This window comes from Cottoperca gobio, chromosome 12 (assembly GCF_900634415.1).
Source record: "Cottoperca gobio chromosome 12, fCotGob3.1, whole genome shotgun sequence".
NCBI classification, from domain to species: Eukaryota; Metazoa; Chordata; class Actinopteri; order Perciformes; family Bovichtidae; genus Cottoperca; species Cottoperca gobio.
In genome coordinates this window covers 2,592,411-2,613,113 of record NC_041366.1, presented here as the reverse complement: position 1 = coordinate 2,613,113, position 20,703 = coordinate 2,592,411, and the positions used below count along the sequence as shown (strand labels likewise).

Genomic DNA, 20,703 nt, shown 5'->3' with positions numbered 1-20,703 from the left:
AAATTTGAAAACCTACATTAATCACCAGGCCACTCCATCTTGCTGATGAAGTTCATGTGATATGTTTGAAAGCCCCAGAACAGCTACTAGAAGTACCTTGTGAGATGTTTTTGACAAACCTGATTTAAATAATCAAACATGGCTCTTGTGATGTAGAGTGTGGAGCCTAAAGCTCTTTTTCTTGTAATGGTGTGATGGACTGTTTATAAATTAGACACTGAGCTTCACTTTAATTTTCAGAGGTTTATCATTTTGTAAACTATCTTGTGACACTCATGCGTAAGTGCTGTTCTGTCTGTACATTTAGTCTTAGCTAGTGTTGTGCAGGAGATGGGGAGGTTTATAAGTCATTTCATAGAAGTTAAGCATGTTGGAAACTGATATTAAACACATTACACACATTGAGAGAATGTCTTGCTCTTTTTTTTACTGATGTCTCAGAAATTGTTGACCTCTGACTTCGTATTCTATTTTCACAATTTCACAATTAAAACAATGTTTTAACTTACTCTGCTTTTTGTTACAGGAAGTTAGTGATGCTAACAATAATTACTTCATGTATTTGGATATTAAACATAAATTATTTCACATTATGATATTTGTTTTTCAATTTCTTTGTATTTCTTGTGAATTAATTATCCAATGTACATGTAATGCAATACAACTGACAACTACAGTTGATGCAACTACATTTTCACAGCAATTATCTCAGTTTAATCAAGTCTGATGTTATTCTTATGCTGACTTTAATAAAGTTAGCTTTTCATGTGGGTCAGTTTTCCTAACTCAAAATACCAAGAAGTTCACTAAACTAAAATAGTTGGACAATGTTGCCCCAGTTGTTCCGAGTTCAATCTAAGTGACACAGTGTTTACAGTGTTGGTTCAGGTCTGCACATGGGATTGGTTGACAAAAAATATAGAAGAACACCAGATTTTCCCAGCTAGTATTTATTCCCCAACAAAAATCCCCAACAACTGTCTTTGTTTATGCCTAATGTGGCGCATTGTCTGTAAATCTACCTGATGTCCTGGGAAATTGTGCCAAACAAAACAATTACTGATGAAAAACAGGAAGAAAGACAGAAGCACTGATTTGGAAATATAATTTAAAATGAATCATGTGTTTTCAGGACGTGCTGTTTTCCAAGCAGACATGAACACAACAGTGTACAGCAGCACTCACTACTGAGCTACTGATGAGAACTTTAAAACTCCACATCAGCACTGGAGCTGAAACTTTGTTTCAGTTAACAGGACCACCACAATGATGCAAATACAGCACCATCAAAGTGTGTTGAGTATCAGTTATGTAAGCTGAATATAACATTGTGATCTGTTTTAGTCCCATGCTGCAGTGGCTACAAAAGCACTGAGAGGAAAGTGAGAAACAATAATTTGGGTGATCCATTGTCAAAGTCTGATCTAAATAGTTTTCTCTCTTGTGTTTATGACTTAAGAACAGGTGAAAAAAGGTGGTTTTGTCAGGATAAGTTTTCTTTCATCTTTTTTTCATCTGTGTTCAGAGTGCATAGAGAAATTAAAACTCACCTGGAATAAAAGATGAATGCTCTTAGTCCTCTTTAGAACATGGGGTAGTGATGCACTTCAGCCTCTTGTGGTCAAAATGATTATTACAACAAAAACACATACAAAAAATCACAATTCATACTTTCAGCTGTGATCCTCATGATGCAAGCTGGTGAATGATAAGCGCTGCATTGTAGGAAAGTATTTCTATCAGTTTTATTTTCATGTACTTCAGTGTGTAGAGAGGTTCCCTTTTTTTTAACCAAAACATCCAAAAAAGATGCGTTCAAGATCTTAACACAATGTGAATTTGATGGATTCCTTTCTTGAATATATAAAAGCATAGAACTCTTTTAAGTCTTTGGCATTACAACTGCAAATAAAAAACAATGTTGAAGATAGTATTGATCTTAGAAAATAAAAACAAGATTTATTAATATGTTAAGATAATAAAAAGTAGGAGAAGGATATGATTCAGATCTTTCATTCAAAACGTAGTTCATAGCTTTCAGACTATCTTTGTGGGGTAAACTGTTGGATGGAGTCTGTAGATATGATCGTTTCATGCTTTCTCCTCTTTGCAGACTGGGTATTTGTTCAGGAAATCAGTTTGAAAACTCTGGTGATCTCCATTGCAGCTTCTCCTAGCTTCCAAAATGATATTACAGGGCTTGAACCAAATAATAAGATATTCCAACAATAATGCAAAATGGCTTCTACACCTTTGTCTCTCTTCTTTCTCTACAGCACACCTTTGCTGGTCTTTATTACAATCAGGATGAGTAATTAGCCATGAGACATCTACCTCCTCTTTGGTCTGTGCAGCATTAACTGTAAAATTCCACTTGTTTTCCAAAACACGTGGCAGAAGTCTTTCAGAATCACCAGGGTTGAGAGGCCTCTCATTCTCAGGCTGAAGAAGAACTGGAAGCCCCGACACCCATGTTACATCCGTCAGAAACGCTTTCACCTTCAGAATTTCCGAAACCCTATTTGCCACAAAGACTTTGAATCTGGAGTTTTCATTCTTGATATATTTCAATACAGAAGTGCTATCAATCCAAAAAAATGTTTGTCATGAAGCTACATTAGCAACTCCTTTCTACACAACATGTCCATACGGCTAGCTATAGTAGCAGCTGTGAGCTCCATGTGAGGGAAGGAGACGGATTCTAAGAGAGCTACTCAAAGATTCAACATTCAAAGGTGTTATTGTCATATGCACAACAGCTACAGAGTATATTTTGGCAATGAAAAACCCAGGCTCCTCCAACAATGCAACATAAGAAATACAAAATAAATAGTGCAAGAGACATAATGGTGCAAGTAAAATGCAGGAATAAGTCAAATATGTACATATAAAATAGAATAAGATAAAACAGAATGTAAAATGAAATACTGTACACTGTAATACTATATACATATGTGGATATGTTGAACAAACAGTGTGTCCTATAAACATCAGTAGTGAACTTCACAGAGCTCAGGAGTTCAACAGTCTTATGGCCTGTGGGATAAAACTGTCCCTGAGTCTGCTGGTCTTGGCCCGGATGCTGCGATTTGTTGCTGTGGTGATGGGGGTCTTTGATGATCCTGTGTGATGCTGCACCGCTGGGTGTAGAGCTCCTCCATGGATGGCATGACAATAATGGGCACTATACTATACAACAGTAAGTAGGTCACTGTTCTACAGCCTAGTCTTCAATTGGATCTGCAGATTGGTGTAACTGTGCAACAGCAACATCTCCAAAGTCCAAAGGTTTCTAATCTTAGAAACTTTCTCAAACCAGCTGAATCTGGTATGCTGTCAAACCAATGGTGCAGAGAATTCCTCTCCGGGGGAGGGGTCGTTCTTGGCCCGCTATCTTCAATTTGATAATGTCAGACTGAATACATCGCTGCACACCCAGTACTCTCTCCACAGAAAGTAAGTCTAGGTCAAGATACAAATCCTTCATGTTCTTTACTCTTTGTTCCCCGAGTATGTTGGCCAACACACTGTGTCTGATGCTTATCCACTTATCCACACTCTATGGAAGCTGCATTTAGCAGAAATGGCCACAAGGTCACAATAGGCAGATATTGCTTAATCCTCAGTCGCCACTGAAACAATGTAGTCGTCAACATATAAGCTTTGGCACAAACATTGGCATACCTTTGTGTGGAAGTTGCTCTGATTCTATGATCCACTTGGTGGTGAGCCAAGACCATAGGTGGATCATCAGGCTTGACTTCAGAGATGGATCATCAGAGAAACTTCAGACAATCTTTTTATTGTGCTGGTACTTTCACCTGATGAAACATGGATTCCATGTCTGCCATGAACGCCACTGGTTCTTTTCCGAATCTAGTCATCGCTCCAATAAGTGGGTGAGCAAGATGTGGCCCCTGCAGGAGCTGACAATTCAGAGATGTTCCTTGGAATGTTGCTGCACGGTTAAACATAACTCAGATTTGATTTTTTTCTAGAGTTGTTGGAGAAAAAACTCCAAGTCAGGACCTCCTCACCAACACCTTAATCTCAGTACAGCTGAGTAGCTATTGGAGTCTTAGCAGGTTTTTACAATTCATTTTTATTCTTCAAAACAGAGACAAAAACGCGAGTTGACTCAGACTCAAGATATACTAGCTGTACCCGTGCTACAGGGAAGAGGTACAGCACCTGGCCACGTGGTGTGCTGATAACAACCTCACCAAGGAGATCATCATGGACTTCATGCATGCATGTCTGGGTAAATCCAGGAACATCATCAAGGATGCCTCCCACCCCAACAACAGACTGTTCACCCTCCTCCCATCCGGCAGGCGTTACAGGAGCCTCCGCTCTCGCATCACCAGACTCAGGAAGAGCTTCTTCCCTGAGGCAGTGACTCTGCTGAACTCTCCTCCATCACTCCATTAGCATCACTGCACTCACCTGCACTCACCTGCACTGTTATCGTACTTACGCTCATGTTATTTGCACTATTCATATCTGCACAGTCTGAACCTTTTATACAGTTCAATATTGTTACTGTACATATAACCAGATGTATATGCTGTTCATACCATTACTGTTGCACACAACCTGCATTTGCACTCTGTTACATATTTATAGTAGTGTATAGCTTCACTCAATGCCCTCTCTGTATATAATACAGCTCATTGTTGCACTTCTGGTACAAATTGCATTTCATTGTCTTGTACCTGACAATAAAGTTGAATCTAGTCTAATCTGATATAGCACACAGACCCTGTCCTCACTGGTGGAAAATGGGGGAAGGACTGTGCTCCTCCTCACATATTCTTACGGATCATTCCTATCTGCACGTATAATGGCGTGACGTGTAAGATGATCTCACTCCCTTTATCCCGGCCTGTAACTGGGTCCAGTATGTCTCGGGTGTTAAGTATTTCTCTGCAGTGACTTAATCTGTTCTGCTGGCACTAATGTTTCTGGGATCTCTGGTACTTTTCTATAATGAGCTCATCTCTGATTCGCTTATCTCTGAGGTTCTTTATACTTTCTTCAACAAAAAGTCCTGGTTACATGCACAATGTCTACTTTTAGCGTTAGATACAGATACAAATAATATGCTGAATACATTGATTGCCCTTTAATATATTGTATTATATCATACTACATTACAAAGCAGAGCATTCACTAGAAGGAATTTTACTACACCAGGATTTACTTTCACTCTCCACATCAACAACATCCTTCATGAAAGAATCGTGCTTGATGTGAAATCAAACATCTTTCTGAAATCTCCTTATGTTGAAAGAACGTTGTTTAACAATTCTCTTGTCATTTGCTATTTTAACTGAAGGCAAGCCAGAGTGGCCATCCACAAGCTTTACAGAGTTGGTGACAAGTTCTATGAATGTTTGGTCTTCTCTCAACAACACAGGTTCTTCGTCTTGACTGCATCGCGAGGGTTGGACATAAACATTGCCAAATTCTTCCTGCAGTAAAGGTTTTCCCTTGAGATGTCCCCCTTCAAGTTCCTGCTGCTAGCAGATTCTGAGAAGGTCACTCGGACGACCTTTGGTGTACTGTTCGAGAAAATACAAGTTATCACTATGGCTGTTCGACTTGGAACCCATGAAATTGCTAATCACCATCATAGATCTCTATTTCTCATTTTGGTAAAGATTGTTTCTGTAACAGAACATTTTTTATTTCATTTTGCTTCCTCAAAATGTCTTAAAGAGAGTTTTGATATTTGCCATTTGGCCCACATTCAGCATTGAAGGTGTTTCTGTCCTGTATTCGGATGCTAACTGGAGTACCTCGGACCAACAGATGTCCTGAGTCCTGGGACCTGGGCTCAGCGTGTCTCATGCTCAGGCCACATGCTTGTGCTTTCGGATTGTCTTTTCCAGACTTTTCAGTAATGAATGGATGAGCATCAGCGTTGACTGTTTTTGCCTCGTAAGAACTTTTTGTTACAGCACTTTAAGCACTTGTTACACTAGAAGCTCTTAGAGTCTTACTCACTCTCGCCAGATTTGCTGCAATTTTCCTTTATGAAGATGTTCCTCTTGTTCCTCCAGTGCATGTTTGTCTTTTGACCAGTCATTAGTGCAGCCAACTCAGCCTCTGCCTGAATGCGTGCAGATGAAGTGGTGGACAGCGTAAACAAATGTCCCTGGTTGTAGAGCTGTGTGTGAGAAAGCAGGATGTGAGAAGGACACAAAGGATGTGTGGAGAGGAATGAGGAGTAACACTACAGAGGCTATCTTCTCCCCAATAAAAGTTCAGGGCCCATCACACACTGCACACTGGTCCTCACAGCGGAGCAGGTGAAAAGAGAGCTGTGCAGACTGTGGGTGCTGAGAGCACTCAAAGGCTCCTCAGCATCATTCCAAGGATTGCAGATATCCAGGGGGGATTTCAACAACATTTTGGAAGTCACCAAATGTATTGGTGACTTCATTGGTGTATATATGTACAGATATACTGAAGCAAACTATCATTTTGCAACAGAAAACCATCAACAAAGTGCACAGTGGAGATCTTCACTCGGCAGTGTCGGGAATATGCCAAGTGAATACAAAACATTCAGTAGTGAGAAGGTGAGTAAAGACAGTAATGTCATTACGTAGTCTTTATTATCTCAGGGTGATGTGGTGTCCACATGCTTTCTCAGTGTTATTCTCAAGTCCAGACAATAGTTAGTTGTATTAGTCGACCTGCAGAAGGAAATGAGCTGGTAGCTAAATCTGGGACAATCTCTTCTCCTTGTGCGAGATGTTTTTTGTACTTGGCCACTGACTGAATGGAATAAACTATACTAAAGTGTTACTATGATAAGCCAACTTAAAATGTTAATAACTAAAGGATAGTGTAAATAGCTTGGACAAAGATCTACATTGTGCTGCTCTGTTAAGTAATCATCATACAGAGCCTTCTATTCCTATATCTCTCAGTAGTGACGACTTTATGAGTTTCTTTAACGATAAAATTATAATTATTAGAGACAAAATTAATCTCCTCCTGACCTCAATTGGTAATGACTTAACTTCAACTGTTGGAATTTTAAAAACATCTGTAACTCCTGAAATATATCTAGACTGTTTTACTCCAATCAACCTTAACCAACTAACTTCAACAATCTCATCGTCTAAACCATCAACCTGTCTTTTGGACCCGATTCCAACTAAACTGTTTAAAGAAGTTTTACCCTTAATTAACACTTCGTTATTAAATATGATCAACCTGTCTCTATTATCTGGCTACGTACCAAAATCCTTTAAAGTAGCTGTAATAAAACCACTTCTTAAAAAGCCTGGTCTTGATCCAGAGGTTTTAGCCAACTATAGGCCGATATCTAACCTACCCTTTCTCGCTAAAATCCTTGAGAAAGCAGTCGCAAAACAGTTGTGTGACTTTTTACATAATAATAGTTTATTTGAGGTTTTTCAATCTGGATTTAGAGTTCATCATAGCACAGAGACGGCACTGGTGAAAGTTACCAATGACCTTCTATTGGCATCAGACAAAGGACTTGTCTCTGTTCTTGTCTTGTTAGACCTCAGTGCTGCTTTCGACACTGTTGATCATGACATTCTACTACAGAGACTGGAACATTGTGTTGGCATAAAAGGAACCGCACTAAGCTGGTTCAAGTCCTATTTATCTGAGCGATCTCAATTTGTACTTGTTAACGATAAATCCTCCATGACAGCCAAAGTCAGTCTTGGAGTTCCGCAGGGTTCTGTACTTGGACCGATTCTATTCACCTTATATATGCTTCCTTTGGGCAATATTATAAGGAACCACTCTATAAACTTTCATTGTTATGCGGATGATACCCAATTATATCTATCAATTAAACCAGATGAAACCAATCAATTGGCTAAACTTCAAGCATGCCTTAAGGACATAAAAACTTGGATGTCTAGCAACTTTTTGATGTTAAACACAGACAAAACTGAAGTTATTATACTTGGCCCTAAACGCCTCCGAAACGCATTTTCTAATGACATAGAAGCTCTGGATGGCATTAACTTGGCCTCCAGCACCACTGTAAGGAATCTTGGCGTCATCTTTGATCAAGATCTGTCGTTTAACTCCCACATAAAACAAATCTCAAGGACTGCCTTCTTTCATCTACGTAACATTGCAAAAATAAGACGCATCCTGTCTCAAAATGATGCAGAAAAACTAGTCCATGCATTTGTTACTTCAAGGCTGGATTACTGCAACTCATTGTTATCAGGTTGTCCCAAAAAGTCGCTTAAGACTCTTCAGTTGATCCAAAATGCAGCGGCACGTGTATTGACTAGAACAAGGAAACGGGATCATATTACTCCTGTATTAGCTGCTCTGCACTGGCTCCCGGTAAAATACAGAATAGAATTCAAAATCCTTCTCCTGACTTACAAATCAATTAAAGGTCAGGCTCCAGCATATCTTAAAGATCTCATAGTACCTTATAAACCAACTAGAGCATTACGCTCCCAGACTGCAGGGTTACTTGTGGTTCCTAGAGTCTCTAAGAGTACAATGGGAGCCAGAGCCTTCAGCTATCAAGCTCCTCTCCAGTGGAACCAGCTTCCAGTTTGTGTTCGGGAGGCAGACACACTCTCCACATTTAAGAGTAGGCTAAAGACTTTCCTTTTTGATAAAGCTTATAGTTAGGGCTGGCTCAGGTTTTCCCTGGATCAGCCCCTAGTTATGCTGCTATAGGCTTAGACTGCCGGGGGACACCTCCCTGCTCTCTTCCTTCTCTCCCTCTCTCTTCTTCTCCCTCTCTATCTGTATGCATTTATGTAAATGTATGTTACTAACTCACCATCCGGGGTATCATCCCCGGAGTGTCTGTCTCTCATGTGGCAGGTTGCCACTGATAAAGTTTACGTCAGGATCATGAATCGTGACAGCGCCTGCTGCCCTGGTCCTGCTGGACACCGGGAAGCCTTATTGACATTTTCCTGGATTCATCCAAACTTTCTTGGATTCATCCAAACTTTCTATTTCTTTTTTTTCCAACACAACATAATTTCTGTCAAATGTTGTATTTGTACTATGTTGTTTATCCTGTACACACGACATCTATTGCACGTCTGTCCGTCCTGGGAGAGGGATCCCTCCTCAGTTGCTCTCCCTGAGGTTTCTTCCATTTTTTCCCCTTTAATTTTGGGGTTTCTTTTAGGAAGTTTTTCCTTGTGCGATGTGAGGGTCTAAGGACAGAGGATGTCGTAACCTGTACAGTCTGTAAAGCACACTGAGACAAATGTATAATTTGTGATATTGGGCTATACAAATACATTTGATTTGATTTGATTTGATCATCTGTCTCAGGCCTGCAGCACCACACATCATCGTATGTGACTCAAATGTCTTAGTTGCTGTGTGCAGTAACTGTAACGGTAACTTTATCTGTCTCATACTTTGTCTTCTTATTCGTATTATGCTCATCTAATCTTTGTCCCACTTACAGAGACCAAAGTACACTCTGGTCGGGTCACCTTGACATTTCTGTGTCTCTGGTATCAGCTAGGTGTGCAGAGGTGCACAGCTGATGGTCAGTAAACAGAGCCACCCACTAGGTGGCTATAGTCTATTTGTATTCTCCTATTCTTTGAACTTCTCTGCAGACTGCTTGACACTCTGTACTGTTGATCCTTCTTGCAAGAATAAAGCTTTCCAAAGACCATGTATTTGATCAAGTATCTTTATTTCAGAACCTTTGCTGCCTCACCTTTTTGTTTAGTTTGTATCGGCTACATCCCACGACATAACCCTTCCTGACGCTGCTTCAGACATGACCTGCAAAAGCGTTCAGTGTTTGTGTCTGAAGGCGTGTGCACTTGGATTTATATTTTACGTCAAAACAAGTGTTCCACAGGGATCCATCTTTGGTCTTCTCACTCAGATGTGTAATGCTGCAGTATTGCATTCATCCTTTTGATTAATTGATTATTCACTTGGTATGTGTTTAGTCTATGGAGCAGAAAATAAATTAATCTCCTTATCAAATCCCAGGTTAGTGATAGCATCCTGCTGCAATTACTCGAGTCAAAATGTGTTCTTACCTAATGAGTGCATACATACAGCACAACCGTTACGATGTGCAGATATGTAGTTATAAAACAAGCAAGAATCAATGAATGGGATTCTGAGCTTTAAAAATAAACACATGACATCATTTGGCCCATCGCACAGCTGTGTCCCAGTTGCACACTACCTCTATTCTGATTCTAAATGGATTTACACTAAACAAAGTGTACAAAGACTTCACTTGCTTGACCTCAGAGTGAGGTGTGAAGGCAATGCTTGTCTTGAAGTGGTCATTCTTATTACTCCACGGTTGCTATAGTTTAAAGCAAATTAAGATTTAGTAATTCCACTCTGAAGGAAATGTAAAACATATGTTTGCGCAGTCAGGATCGGCGTGGCGTTAATGTTATTTACAAATAAGAAGATTTTACTAATTATTTTGTGAATCAGAAAAAAAGGTGAATAAAATCCATCTTCTCTTTTTTAAAGCATTTAATACTTTTGAAAGATTGATTTTAAACATTTTAATACCAATTAAGGCCTTATTTTTTATTTATCAATGACATCAATGCTTTTTAAGGATCCATAGGAACCCTGTATTTCTCCTTTACTGAACAAAATGTTAATGTGAGCACGGAGCACAGACTGTATGAAAGGAGTGGACGTAGCCTCAGCCTCTGGGCGTGGCTAACTTGTGATTGCAACTAGAGAAGTAGCAATGCTAATCCCTCCCCAGCCCTCGCGTCCAAAAATGGTCGTCGAAAATGTTTCTTTATTTATCTTTTATACAAATGCATTACCAGAGGTTGTCCAGTAGAGATCAACATTTTCCCTGGATCAAATGCTTCAAAACAATAAACATTTTCAGCACAATGGCTTCATATCAATTCAATGCTTTAAGAAGCTTTCACTGGACACAGTCTCAGGGGCCCCTCTGAGGCCCCCGACCCCAGGGGCCCCTCTCAGGCCCCAGGTTCACGGTGTGACAAATGATTTATGGTCATTTAAAAAACTGAATTCATGAAAATGAAAATATGGGAACAAAACAGAATATCAACCCATACTATAAAAAGCCTTTAGATGTGTGCTGCGTTATTATCCAATCCTAAAATCTAGTTTTAATACCTTTATTATCTTCTTAATAAAATAAAAAATCATTTAGCATATTAACACAATTATTTGTGTTTAATCAAATTGCCACAAAGCAAATTATTACATGAATTTGGCATAAAGAATAAGCATAGGAATAGCGAGGGGGAGGTTAACATGGCCCCGGCTGCTCATTTTAGCCTCAAGGCCCTCAAGCAACTCAATCCAGCCATGTTGAGGGGATTCTATTTCTAACTAATAAAATGAGTTATTTACAGCATAAAAAAAATATAATAAAATAAAAAGGTGGACGGTGGATCGATGGCCCTAGCAACAGTTTATAAAGAAATATACACACAAACTAAGATCCTTAGAATAACATTTCCCAACAGCTGTTTAAGGTTTTGAAACGTGAAATTGGCAATCGTGTCAGGATATCAGCACATACCTTGTATAATGCCCTGTTACTACAAAACAGTACATTAGTTTCTTAAAAAACTAACTTCTACAATAGTACACTGTTTTCCAAAGTTTCGGATCTGACCTCTGGTATATAGAATACAACTGGGACGCAGTGCATGTAATAATCTCTACAATAACCATAAACACAACAAGAAAACTGAATATTGCCTCAATGTGTTAAGGTTGTTGATATGATTACACATGATGTGTAATCATATTTTACGGAGGATGACGAGATGATTAGTTAAGTCGTCATTAAAGCCTGATGTAATATCTGATGGCCTTTCAGAAAAATCCTGTTGACATGTTGAAATGTCAGTAAACATCTCTGAGCATAAACATCAACATCTTTGAAAGAGATGTGCATTTGGCTTTCCCCCGCGAGGACAGATGGAGGATGAATGGGGAGATACGAGGAACCTCGCTGTCCCATCAGTCAGTTTTCCTCCAAGTGTCTCCACCTCCTCCTCGCATGAGACGGACACTGGAAGCATTCAGCCTCACACAGTCCTGGGGGGCAGCTGCTGTTTGTAGATCCCAGCCAGTGCTTTGGCAGCACTCTGGATCATTTGGCGTTGGGTCATGCCCGTCATGGCCTGATGCCAGTCTGTCCTGTTGATGTTGGGCAGGCTGCGCTCCAGGACCTCACCCATTGTAACAATCAGACCTGACCAGCGCAGGCTGTAGTCAGGAGGGGTCAGGGACTGGGCCTGCACAGGGGGAGGTCACAAAAACAGTGAGTGACATCGAAGCACCTCAACACCCTACACGGGATAAGGGGGTATAGATCACAGATGGATGGATATCAGAGACGTCAGGGTATTGAAATTAAACAGTTGCTGTACCTGTTGGACGTGATCTAGAGCCAGAGGAGTTGCCTGAGTGAAGACCTCGATGCGGACACTGTTATTAGGGTCCTCCAAGATCAAACAGCCAATGTCAAACCACCTGGAGACAACAAAAAGATTCAGAAAGGTCACAGCCATTATACGTCTGCATTCATTACTATTTACACCCACTGCATTCATTTTACACATTGACAAATCACATGAGCTGCTGGATAGACAATCATTTATTAAATGATATTTGCAAGACAACTATTCAACAATACTTATGTTAATAGATATGTAATACTGCAATGGTGCTTATTCATACATGAGAAATAAATGTATAATGAACATCGCCTCTACGTGTGCATGTCTGGATTATATATTTCACACTTGCTTGGTTGACTCACAAAGGAATCAGAAACATCCACATCCAGCTGTGCACCATGCTACCTGGAGCACTGGCGTCTGAAGCCTGGCTCAACTGTTTCCTGCACTCCAATGCTCTTTCTGACAGGGAGCTTTTGCAGTGTTTGTCTACCGTCATCAGACTCAGGTGCCTGTGTGAGCCCCACCTGACGTTGTGTCACGACGAGAATGGACATCAAACGACCAAGTGCACTGGTTATCCATCCGAAGGCATGAAGTGCTTTATCCTTTGTGTTCCCCAACTCTCCCATCGGTCTCCCTGGCGGTAACATTTTGGACCAGGCGAGAAGCAGCACAGTAAGGGAATTTCCAATACGAAGCAGTCTCATAATCCCTCAAAAGAGAAGGCCATCTGTTACCTGGAACTATGGCCTAGGACAGTGGGCTTCGATCTTTAGAGATTCATCAGTGATGCATTACACTGGTCCCCTAGAGTTGGGTTGATTTCCAGTTTTGTAATTATGACACATTCCACCTGATGGCCAACCCTATGGTTCACACTGACGCCCTTAGTTCTGCCCAAACAGTGCTTCAAAAAGTGGGGCTCAAGGAGCCCGACGAGAATACGGATTGCCCACAAGGTGAGCCGCTGGTGCGTCATCCAGCCCAACCTTATCACACAGTGAAACCTCAGGGGGCAGGGTCCTCCCAGTTCAGTGCTTACGGAGCTCGTGAGGGGAGTCTCTGAGCCTCTAGGCCCCCTGAAAGACAGTTCGGGATACATCCTCCATGGGGCTAACAGAGTTTGAAGCTGTTGTTGAAATTACACCATCCCCTCCAAGTTGGGTTAGAGGGGAGGTAGAGCCCACACCCATGCTTTGAGCTGCTTTATTTCAGTTTGTAAAGCCTCCATCTCATGGTGGGAGGGAGCTTGTTCATTCGTCTATTTGCGTTCAGGGTTACTGCACTCCTCATGTGGCCTGACTCTGCACTTCTCCCGCTGTTTGTGGGAATCAGAGCTTCTGAGGGTGGAAGGTCATCTCTTAACAGGAAGTCCTCCACCTGGCGCAGCAGAGTAGCAGAATGCTGCAGTTAATGGGCGACAGCAACAAGACACTCGCAGCACAACTTGTGGCCTTCCTCAACCTGAAGTTGAGCTCCACAAGAGGCACACCCCAGCATCTTTTCAGTTCGGATAGAAGGTCAGGCTGGTACATCTGAGCCAGAACTGTGACTAGACCACAGGACTTGAACCTCTAGCAGACGTATATAACACGACTGCAACCGGGCAAACAAGTGGCTAGCCGGTCAGGCTAATCCAAACTGCTGCTCGACTGTCCATCTGAACTGCAAGAGTAGCCAGGTGATCCAAGACAGTCAGTGTAGCTAGTGAGCTACCAGCAGGTAGGAGAGCACATTGCACTCAGTAAGGAATGAAACAGAACAGCATGTAATAGGATTCAGTCCATTACACTCCAAACTACCAGACATTAGCCTCCATCATCCACAGAGGTAGTGATTATTGTAGGCAATTGAATTGGGTTGTATTCCAGTGCACATGGGTTACTATCTTCCCATCACAGAGTGTATAAGATGTAAAGATGCGAGTGGGAAATAGAAAAGCCTGTTTAAATAATTTCTCAATGTGTGTCAGAGGACTTCTTACTTGTCGGGAAAGAGCTCAGCGATGAAGTTTTCCAAAGAGACCACTGGCTGCTTCTCATGGATCACACCGGCTCGACGCAGGCTGTCAATGCGCTCCTGAGCCCCCTGTACATGTACCAACACACACACACACACACACACACACACACACACACACACACACACACACACACACACACACACACACACACACACACACACACACACACACACACACACACACACACACACACACACACACACACACACACTGTAGAGCCTTCACTGATGCTTCGAACTGAACTACAGACCTGAAGTAAAATACTGCAGGGTTTGTTTTATATGTTGTTTATCTTTTAGGATACGTTCAGTAGGGAAGTGTCATGGGGTAAGTGAACAAATATAGTGCCTTACCGGCAAGTGCTTAAAGAAGTAAGTTGGCACGAGATTAAAAGTGACCCTCACACGGTCAACAGGAATTCTTATCATTGTTAAAAGGTCCCCACATGTTTGGATCCTCAAATTGTAGCACATCTTGGTCATTCTGTCTGAAGAGCAGCAGGGTCATCAGGATGAAACTGAGTTTGTCAATCATGCAACACTGGTGTCCTAAGAAAGTGGACTTTCTGATTGGTCTATAGTTTAGCATAGAACAATAGAATTGCCAGCCAATGGAAGTCTATAGCTGAAACAATTAATTGATTAGTTTATCAACATACAGTCGTTGCTGACTGATCTCTTTTGATGATCAATTGTTGTGAAGTTGCAGTTGTATAGAATGCTGTTCACAATGCACAGCAGCAGCGTGACAGATGCCTTGCTCTGTTTCAGGCTGTCTGTGGATGAGGCTGTATACAGTACCAGTCATGGGAAAGTGCTCTGCAGTTCAAACACATCTTTTACAAGTTCAAATAGTACTAAGTGTAGGCTACAGCACAGACTCACATGACATAGCAGCACTTCCCAAGGTTTTGGTCAAAACTGATGAGTATGAGGGAAACGTATCATGAAACATGATCCTGTAAAAAAGCTCCACTACAGTAGTTCTGCCTCCTCTGTTACTTTGATTAAACAAGCAGGCTGGAGAAGCAACAGTGAGCTCACCTTGACACCGGCTGCGTAGCCTACAGGCTGTGGGGCGATGTTGGACTGACCAGGCTCTCCAGTGACCAGGGCCATCCCAAAAACCTCCTGAAAGGCATCTCTGACTGCCTCCACATTTACCTCCTTATCTGAAGTCACCACAATGTCAATGTCCCCACCAGACTCTGGATAGCAACAATACACAAACATTTATGGAGGACAGTTAGTCAGCATTTTTCAGTATGTGGTAACATCGTGGTGAGGAGAGCGCAGGTTGACTTACTGATGTATGGAGCCATGCCAGGATCCAGAGTGGTGATCATGGACTCCACAGAGTGCTTGGTTCTGTCCAAGACCGTCTTTACTACAGTGTTACCTGCTACTCCCTGAGGACACAGACATCACATGGAACATGACTGTCAGAGCACTGCACAGGGCTGACTGTTAAAACAGACGTTCGTACAGATGGACCGCATCATAACTATTTGTGTATAAATCTGATAACACATCAAACTACTATCAAGTGAAACATCTTTCAGCTACACTATCACATGTCTAATAGTTTCATTTCTTATTACTTTAAAAAGGTCACATTATTCAAAATGCAAGAGCTGCCTCACAAGGTAACCTGATCTGGGCCGACATGGAGGAGGAGAGTGACATTGTAAAGTCAGGATGAGGAAGAACTCTGGTTATATAATTTACAGGACAATTACTGTATCGTGATATAAAATGACATATACCGAGATATGAGTATTTGGTCATATCGCACATCCCTGAGCTGAAATCAACAAACAGCTTTCTGATGTAGGTATTGTTATTTCCCAGAGGGTGAGGGATCAGTGGAAGGCACTCTGTTGGCTCTTGATGCAAATTGGTGAGAGTCCAGTCTGGCTGGGATGTTGTTGTTCATGTGCTAGAGAAGCAGTTTCTCAAAGCACTTCATCAGAATGGGGCTGCCACAGGGCGGTGGTCGTTAAGACTAGACACTGCAGACTTTAGGTACAGGGACAATGGTGGCTGTCATAAAGCAGGTTGGAACACTTTCCTGTAACAGTGATATGTTCAAAATGTCAGTGATGACATCAGCTGGTTAGCACATAGCCCAGCAGCTTTATTCATATTCACGCTCTAATAATCGTTCAATAGTTCCCAGAGAATAGTATTTCTCCTTGAATTGCCTACCCCTAATATCCTCTGTCTGGACAACAGAATGTCATCTCTTTATCAGATGTCAGCTTTGTGATGTATTCCATGTGTGAAGAGGGCTTTGAAGTTATGTCAAACCACATTGATCAGAGCGGGATTACCTTGAAAAAGCCCCAGATGCCTCCACCAGTGTTGGTGTGCCCAGGCTCTCTGGGGTCTTCCTGCTCCTCTGGGAAAGTGATGGGAGATCCACTATCTACTCCTCCTATCATGGCTGGCTGCTGAACCATGGGGTTTGGCACTACACCTGCAAGATAAAAAAAAAATGTTTAAGCATATATGCTGGAATACCTCAAATGCAATGGAAAGCCTGGAGCCTGTTTGACTTCTGTACTGTGGGGCTTCATGGAAGGACTACAATGTGTGTGTGTGTGTGTGTGTGTGTGTGTGTGTGTGTGTGTGTGTGTGTGTGTGTGTGTGTGTGTGTGTGTGTGTGTGTGTGTGTGTGTTACACTCTTACCTGGCATGGCAGTAGGACTGGAGAATGTTGGCATCAGGGGTGTCTGTGGCGTTCGACCGGCATGACCCCGTGTGATGTCATATCCTGCACTCATGGAGAAGTTGGATAAAGGCGGGCCTACGGGAGGAGCCGACATGCTGGGAGCCGAATAGGGTGGTAGTCCGATGAGGGACGCCCGAGGAGGCAAGGAAGGGGAGGTGGAAGGAGGAAACGGAGAGCTGCTCGTGAAGGGGGAGGCAAGTGTGGAGGGAGGGGGGAACTGGGAGGTCAGGGAGGGGGGTGTGGCCATTGGGCTGCTGAAAGAAGGGAGGGAGGGAACAGGGGCGAGAGCGGGGGAGACAGAGCTGGTGCCAGGGTGGGACAGAGGGCTGGACAGACCTAAAACACAATGAATCCATGTTAACCTCAGAGGAACTTCTCACAGAGCCTTGTGTCAGCAGCTCAATGTGCAGCTCAGGCCTTCAGTGTTCAAGCCCATTCACTGCATATGATGTCATCAAATCAAAACCTTTGTTCATTAGTTCTGCTATATTCAGTTAACTATGAAAATAAAAGTGTAGAGACTTAAGCACTTAACCAATGCAATTCATCAAAGTGAATAATTATTTTCTTTTTTGACAATCTACTATTCAGACTGAATTAATATTACAGCTCAGTAATATAGCTAATCCAATACTGGAGAATGCCAGTATTTGATTGTCAATAATAATTGGATATAATAATAATAATAATAATAATAATAAATTTTATTTGTAAAGCAATCTCAAGGTGCTATATATATATATATATATATATATATATATATATATATATATATATATATATATATATATATATATATATATATATATATATATATATATATATATAGGCTTATAATAACTTATTGATATAAGAGTCCTTTTAATTGTTTAAAACATTTTAATTTTAATTGCAGGATATGTACCTCACAGGACATTTCACAAAGCAGTACTGAAAAATACAAGAGCAGCTGGTCTGCTCACGCAGCAGCAGTTGATAGATCAGGCCTTACCGATAGACATTGGCGGGGCGCTGACTGTGGCAGCCGCACTCAGGGGAGGTGTAGGGCTGGCAGGAGGTGTAGTCTCAATCCCACTCTCTTCCATCATCTTCTCAGCTTTATACCTATACTTGAGTCCAGAATACAGCCGCAGTGAGATGCTGTGATGAATCAGCATGTGATCATCTTGTTAAGATGATTTAATTCTAATGCTCGCATACATACAGTGAGGATGCACCAAGCCAATTAACCTGCTAAAGCAGATATTTTTGACTATAGACTGCATATAAAAGACTGATTTAGATTATTTACAGTTCATTAATTGTCAATTTCTACTATAAGTTACAGACATTTAGTCAAAGTGTTAGTGCCATAACAATCCCTTATCATGTAAGCTTGACAGTTCCATGCAGTGAGTACACAGAGATACAACAGAGCACTGGTATTGGATCTGTACTCAATTGAGGTATCAAAATTGGTATTGGAGAAAGAGTCGGCGCAGTGCATCCCCAACAAACACTAACAGTAGTCTTTAAACGTAATATGTTGTATACAGTGTTGCCAGATTGGTCTGGTCTGTTGGGTAGGGAGGTGAAATGTGGGCTGTTTAGGTCAACATTTTGCAGGGTTTTGAATTTATTGTGAAAACAATATTACCAAACCAAAATAACTCATATTTTAGTCAAAAACACAGATACAAAAGTACAGTAAACTTCTTTGTGTCCACTTATATTACAGACTCATTTAATTTGAGAAATGTATGATCGCATTGATTGAATTCAACCATCGTTAGGGATAACCCTGATGTCATCGTCAACATGGCAATTTGTGTATTTGGTTGTCTGACTGCACTGGGTTGCGATATCCTATACATCTAACATTTTATCTTTGGTTAGTCGATGCAGATATAAAGCTTTGAATGCTAATGATGATTTATTGCGTGTGTAATGGTTTTGCACGAATTTCTGACAAGGTTATGATTTGGGCTGATTTTTTATTTATTTAAATTGGGCTGGAAAGTGTCAATCTGATCTGTCAACACTGGCAGTATGGGATATGCCAGGTTGGTTACTGGGCAAAGCAGACGACTGTCAGGGGGTCCACGGGCCTCATGTTTACTGTGAGGTTTGTACATTTCAAATAACTTTATCCATCTACAGCAGGGCAGTTAGAAAAGGGCAGATTTGTTTTGGAATATGCACCACTACTTTACAATATAAGTGACTAACATACTTTACCACGTAGTGCTAACCCTAACACACTATCGGTTTCAAGTTATACCGGGTTAATGCTACCTTTGTATATCAATATGCTTAATGAACACACCTATAGGTGATATTTGCCATTGTTTATAAGCGACGCGACATGAACATGTTGGAAGTTTGAACTGAATTCAGTGTTAGCTTCCTTTAACACAGAACACTGCAGCAGCAACGTTACACATGCACACACACAACTCAGCTCTAGCTAAACAAATAAATATAAAAAGGTGACATGTCCATGTTTATCTAATTATCCAACAACAAGCATCGGTGAACATCATGTGTTCTTTTTCTTATTACAGGACAAGTATCTTAACTACTCACCTGCTAGCAGGAATAGCTTTGCACACCACCCATGAACAAACTAGCGCCCCTCTTTGATGACGTCATGTGTTGCCACGTCTGCTCGACCACGGGTACGTCCCAAGTGTGTTTCCTCGCTCCTCGATCCTGAACCGGAAGTGGTTCTGGTGCGCCATCTTGATGGCATCAGTTATCGATCGGACGCTGATACAACATCACGATGAACAGATTAAACTCAAGCGAATCACTCTTTTGTATATTGTATTTGTTTTCTGGTTTACCATCTAGTTAAACATGTGTTGAATGAAGATTCTTCTTTTAATGAGAGTCGAATAATCTGTCTGTCATCAGGAAACACGTTTTATATTTACATTTGTATTTATCATCATCTGTGTTTCTTTATTAGTATCAGCACGTGTGCAGACACAAACTCAACCAAAAGTCTCTACAGCTGTTAAAACAGACTGACAGCTGATCAGCTGTGATCGCAGACTTCAGAAACGTCGCTTCATGTGACGCTTCAGAGGAAAGGACATTTCATTTATCTAGAAACACGTTTCCTCTCTCCTCGCAGGGTCTTTTCATGCATCCCTGATGGGAGGGACTAGGACACAAGTGAGGGAAACGTGGATGCAATTTAAGAGATTTGGGATGTACCCCGTAACTCCTCCCATTATCACGAGCGCCCGGACCGGACCCAGACATGGTGGATGATGTCATTTGCGTCACGAGGACCAGAGGGGACTCGCGGAAAGTATGAATTGGCCTGAATGAAACCACATGACCAAGCAAGAAAGATGCATAATCATATTCGCTTGGTATTTGATTTGCTTGACTTACTTTACGAAAAACCAGATGTTGACTAAGTCCATCAGAGATTTGTCACTGAGATGTGAGGCTACCATTTGTGAGGGTGCAAAGATATTCTGTGCCTTTGGGCAATGATAAGTAGAAGAG

General features: G+C 41.4%; 1 protein-coding gene across 2 annotated transcripts; it reads right to left on the bottom strand.

Annotated features, from left to right (window-relative positions):
- Positions 1–10,769: 10,769 nt before the first annotated feature.
- prrc1 (proline-rich coiled-coil 1) lies at positions 10,770–19,912 on the bottom strand. Of its 2 annotated transcripts, none has more exons than XM_029445044.1 (9): positions 19,768–19,912; positions 18,194–18,311; positions 17,161–17,538; positions 16,802–16,947; positions 15,775–15,877; positions 15,513–15,676; positions 14,431–14,534; positions 12,414–12,516; positions 10,770–12,278 (listed from the first exon to the last, which is right to left on the bottom strand). In XM_029445044.1, exons 2-9 carry the CDS (start codon positions 18,288–18,290, stop codon positions 12,069–12,071), a joined length of 1,305 nt encoding a protein of 434 aa, XP_029300904.1. In that variant the 5' UTR covers positions 18,291–18,311; positions 19,768–19,912; the 3' UTR covers positions 10,770–12,068. The 2 variants fall into 2 exon arrangements, with proteins under 2 accessions (XP_029300904.1, XP_029300903.1); XM_029445043.1 differs by having other exon boundaries at positions 18,194–18,306; positions 19,768–19,911.
- Positions 19,913–20,703: the final 791 nt, after the last annotated feature.

Excerpts from the sequence above, each read along its gene's own strand:
- prrc1 (XM_029445044.1), bottom strand. The coding sequence starts at position 18,290 with ATGATGGAAGAGAGTGGGATTGAGACTACACCTCCTGCCAGCCCTACA. Across the intron at positions 16,948-17,160 it reads CAGTCCTACTGCCATGCCAG|GTGTAGTGCCAAACCCCATG; the intron begins GTAAGAGTGTAA and ends TTTATCTTGCAG. Across the intron at positions 14,535-15,512 it reads GCTACGCAGCCGGTGTCAAG|GGGGCTCAGGAGCGCATTGA; the intron begins GTGAGCTCACTG and ends GTACATGTACAG.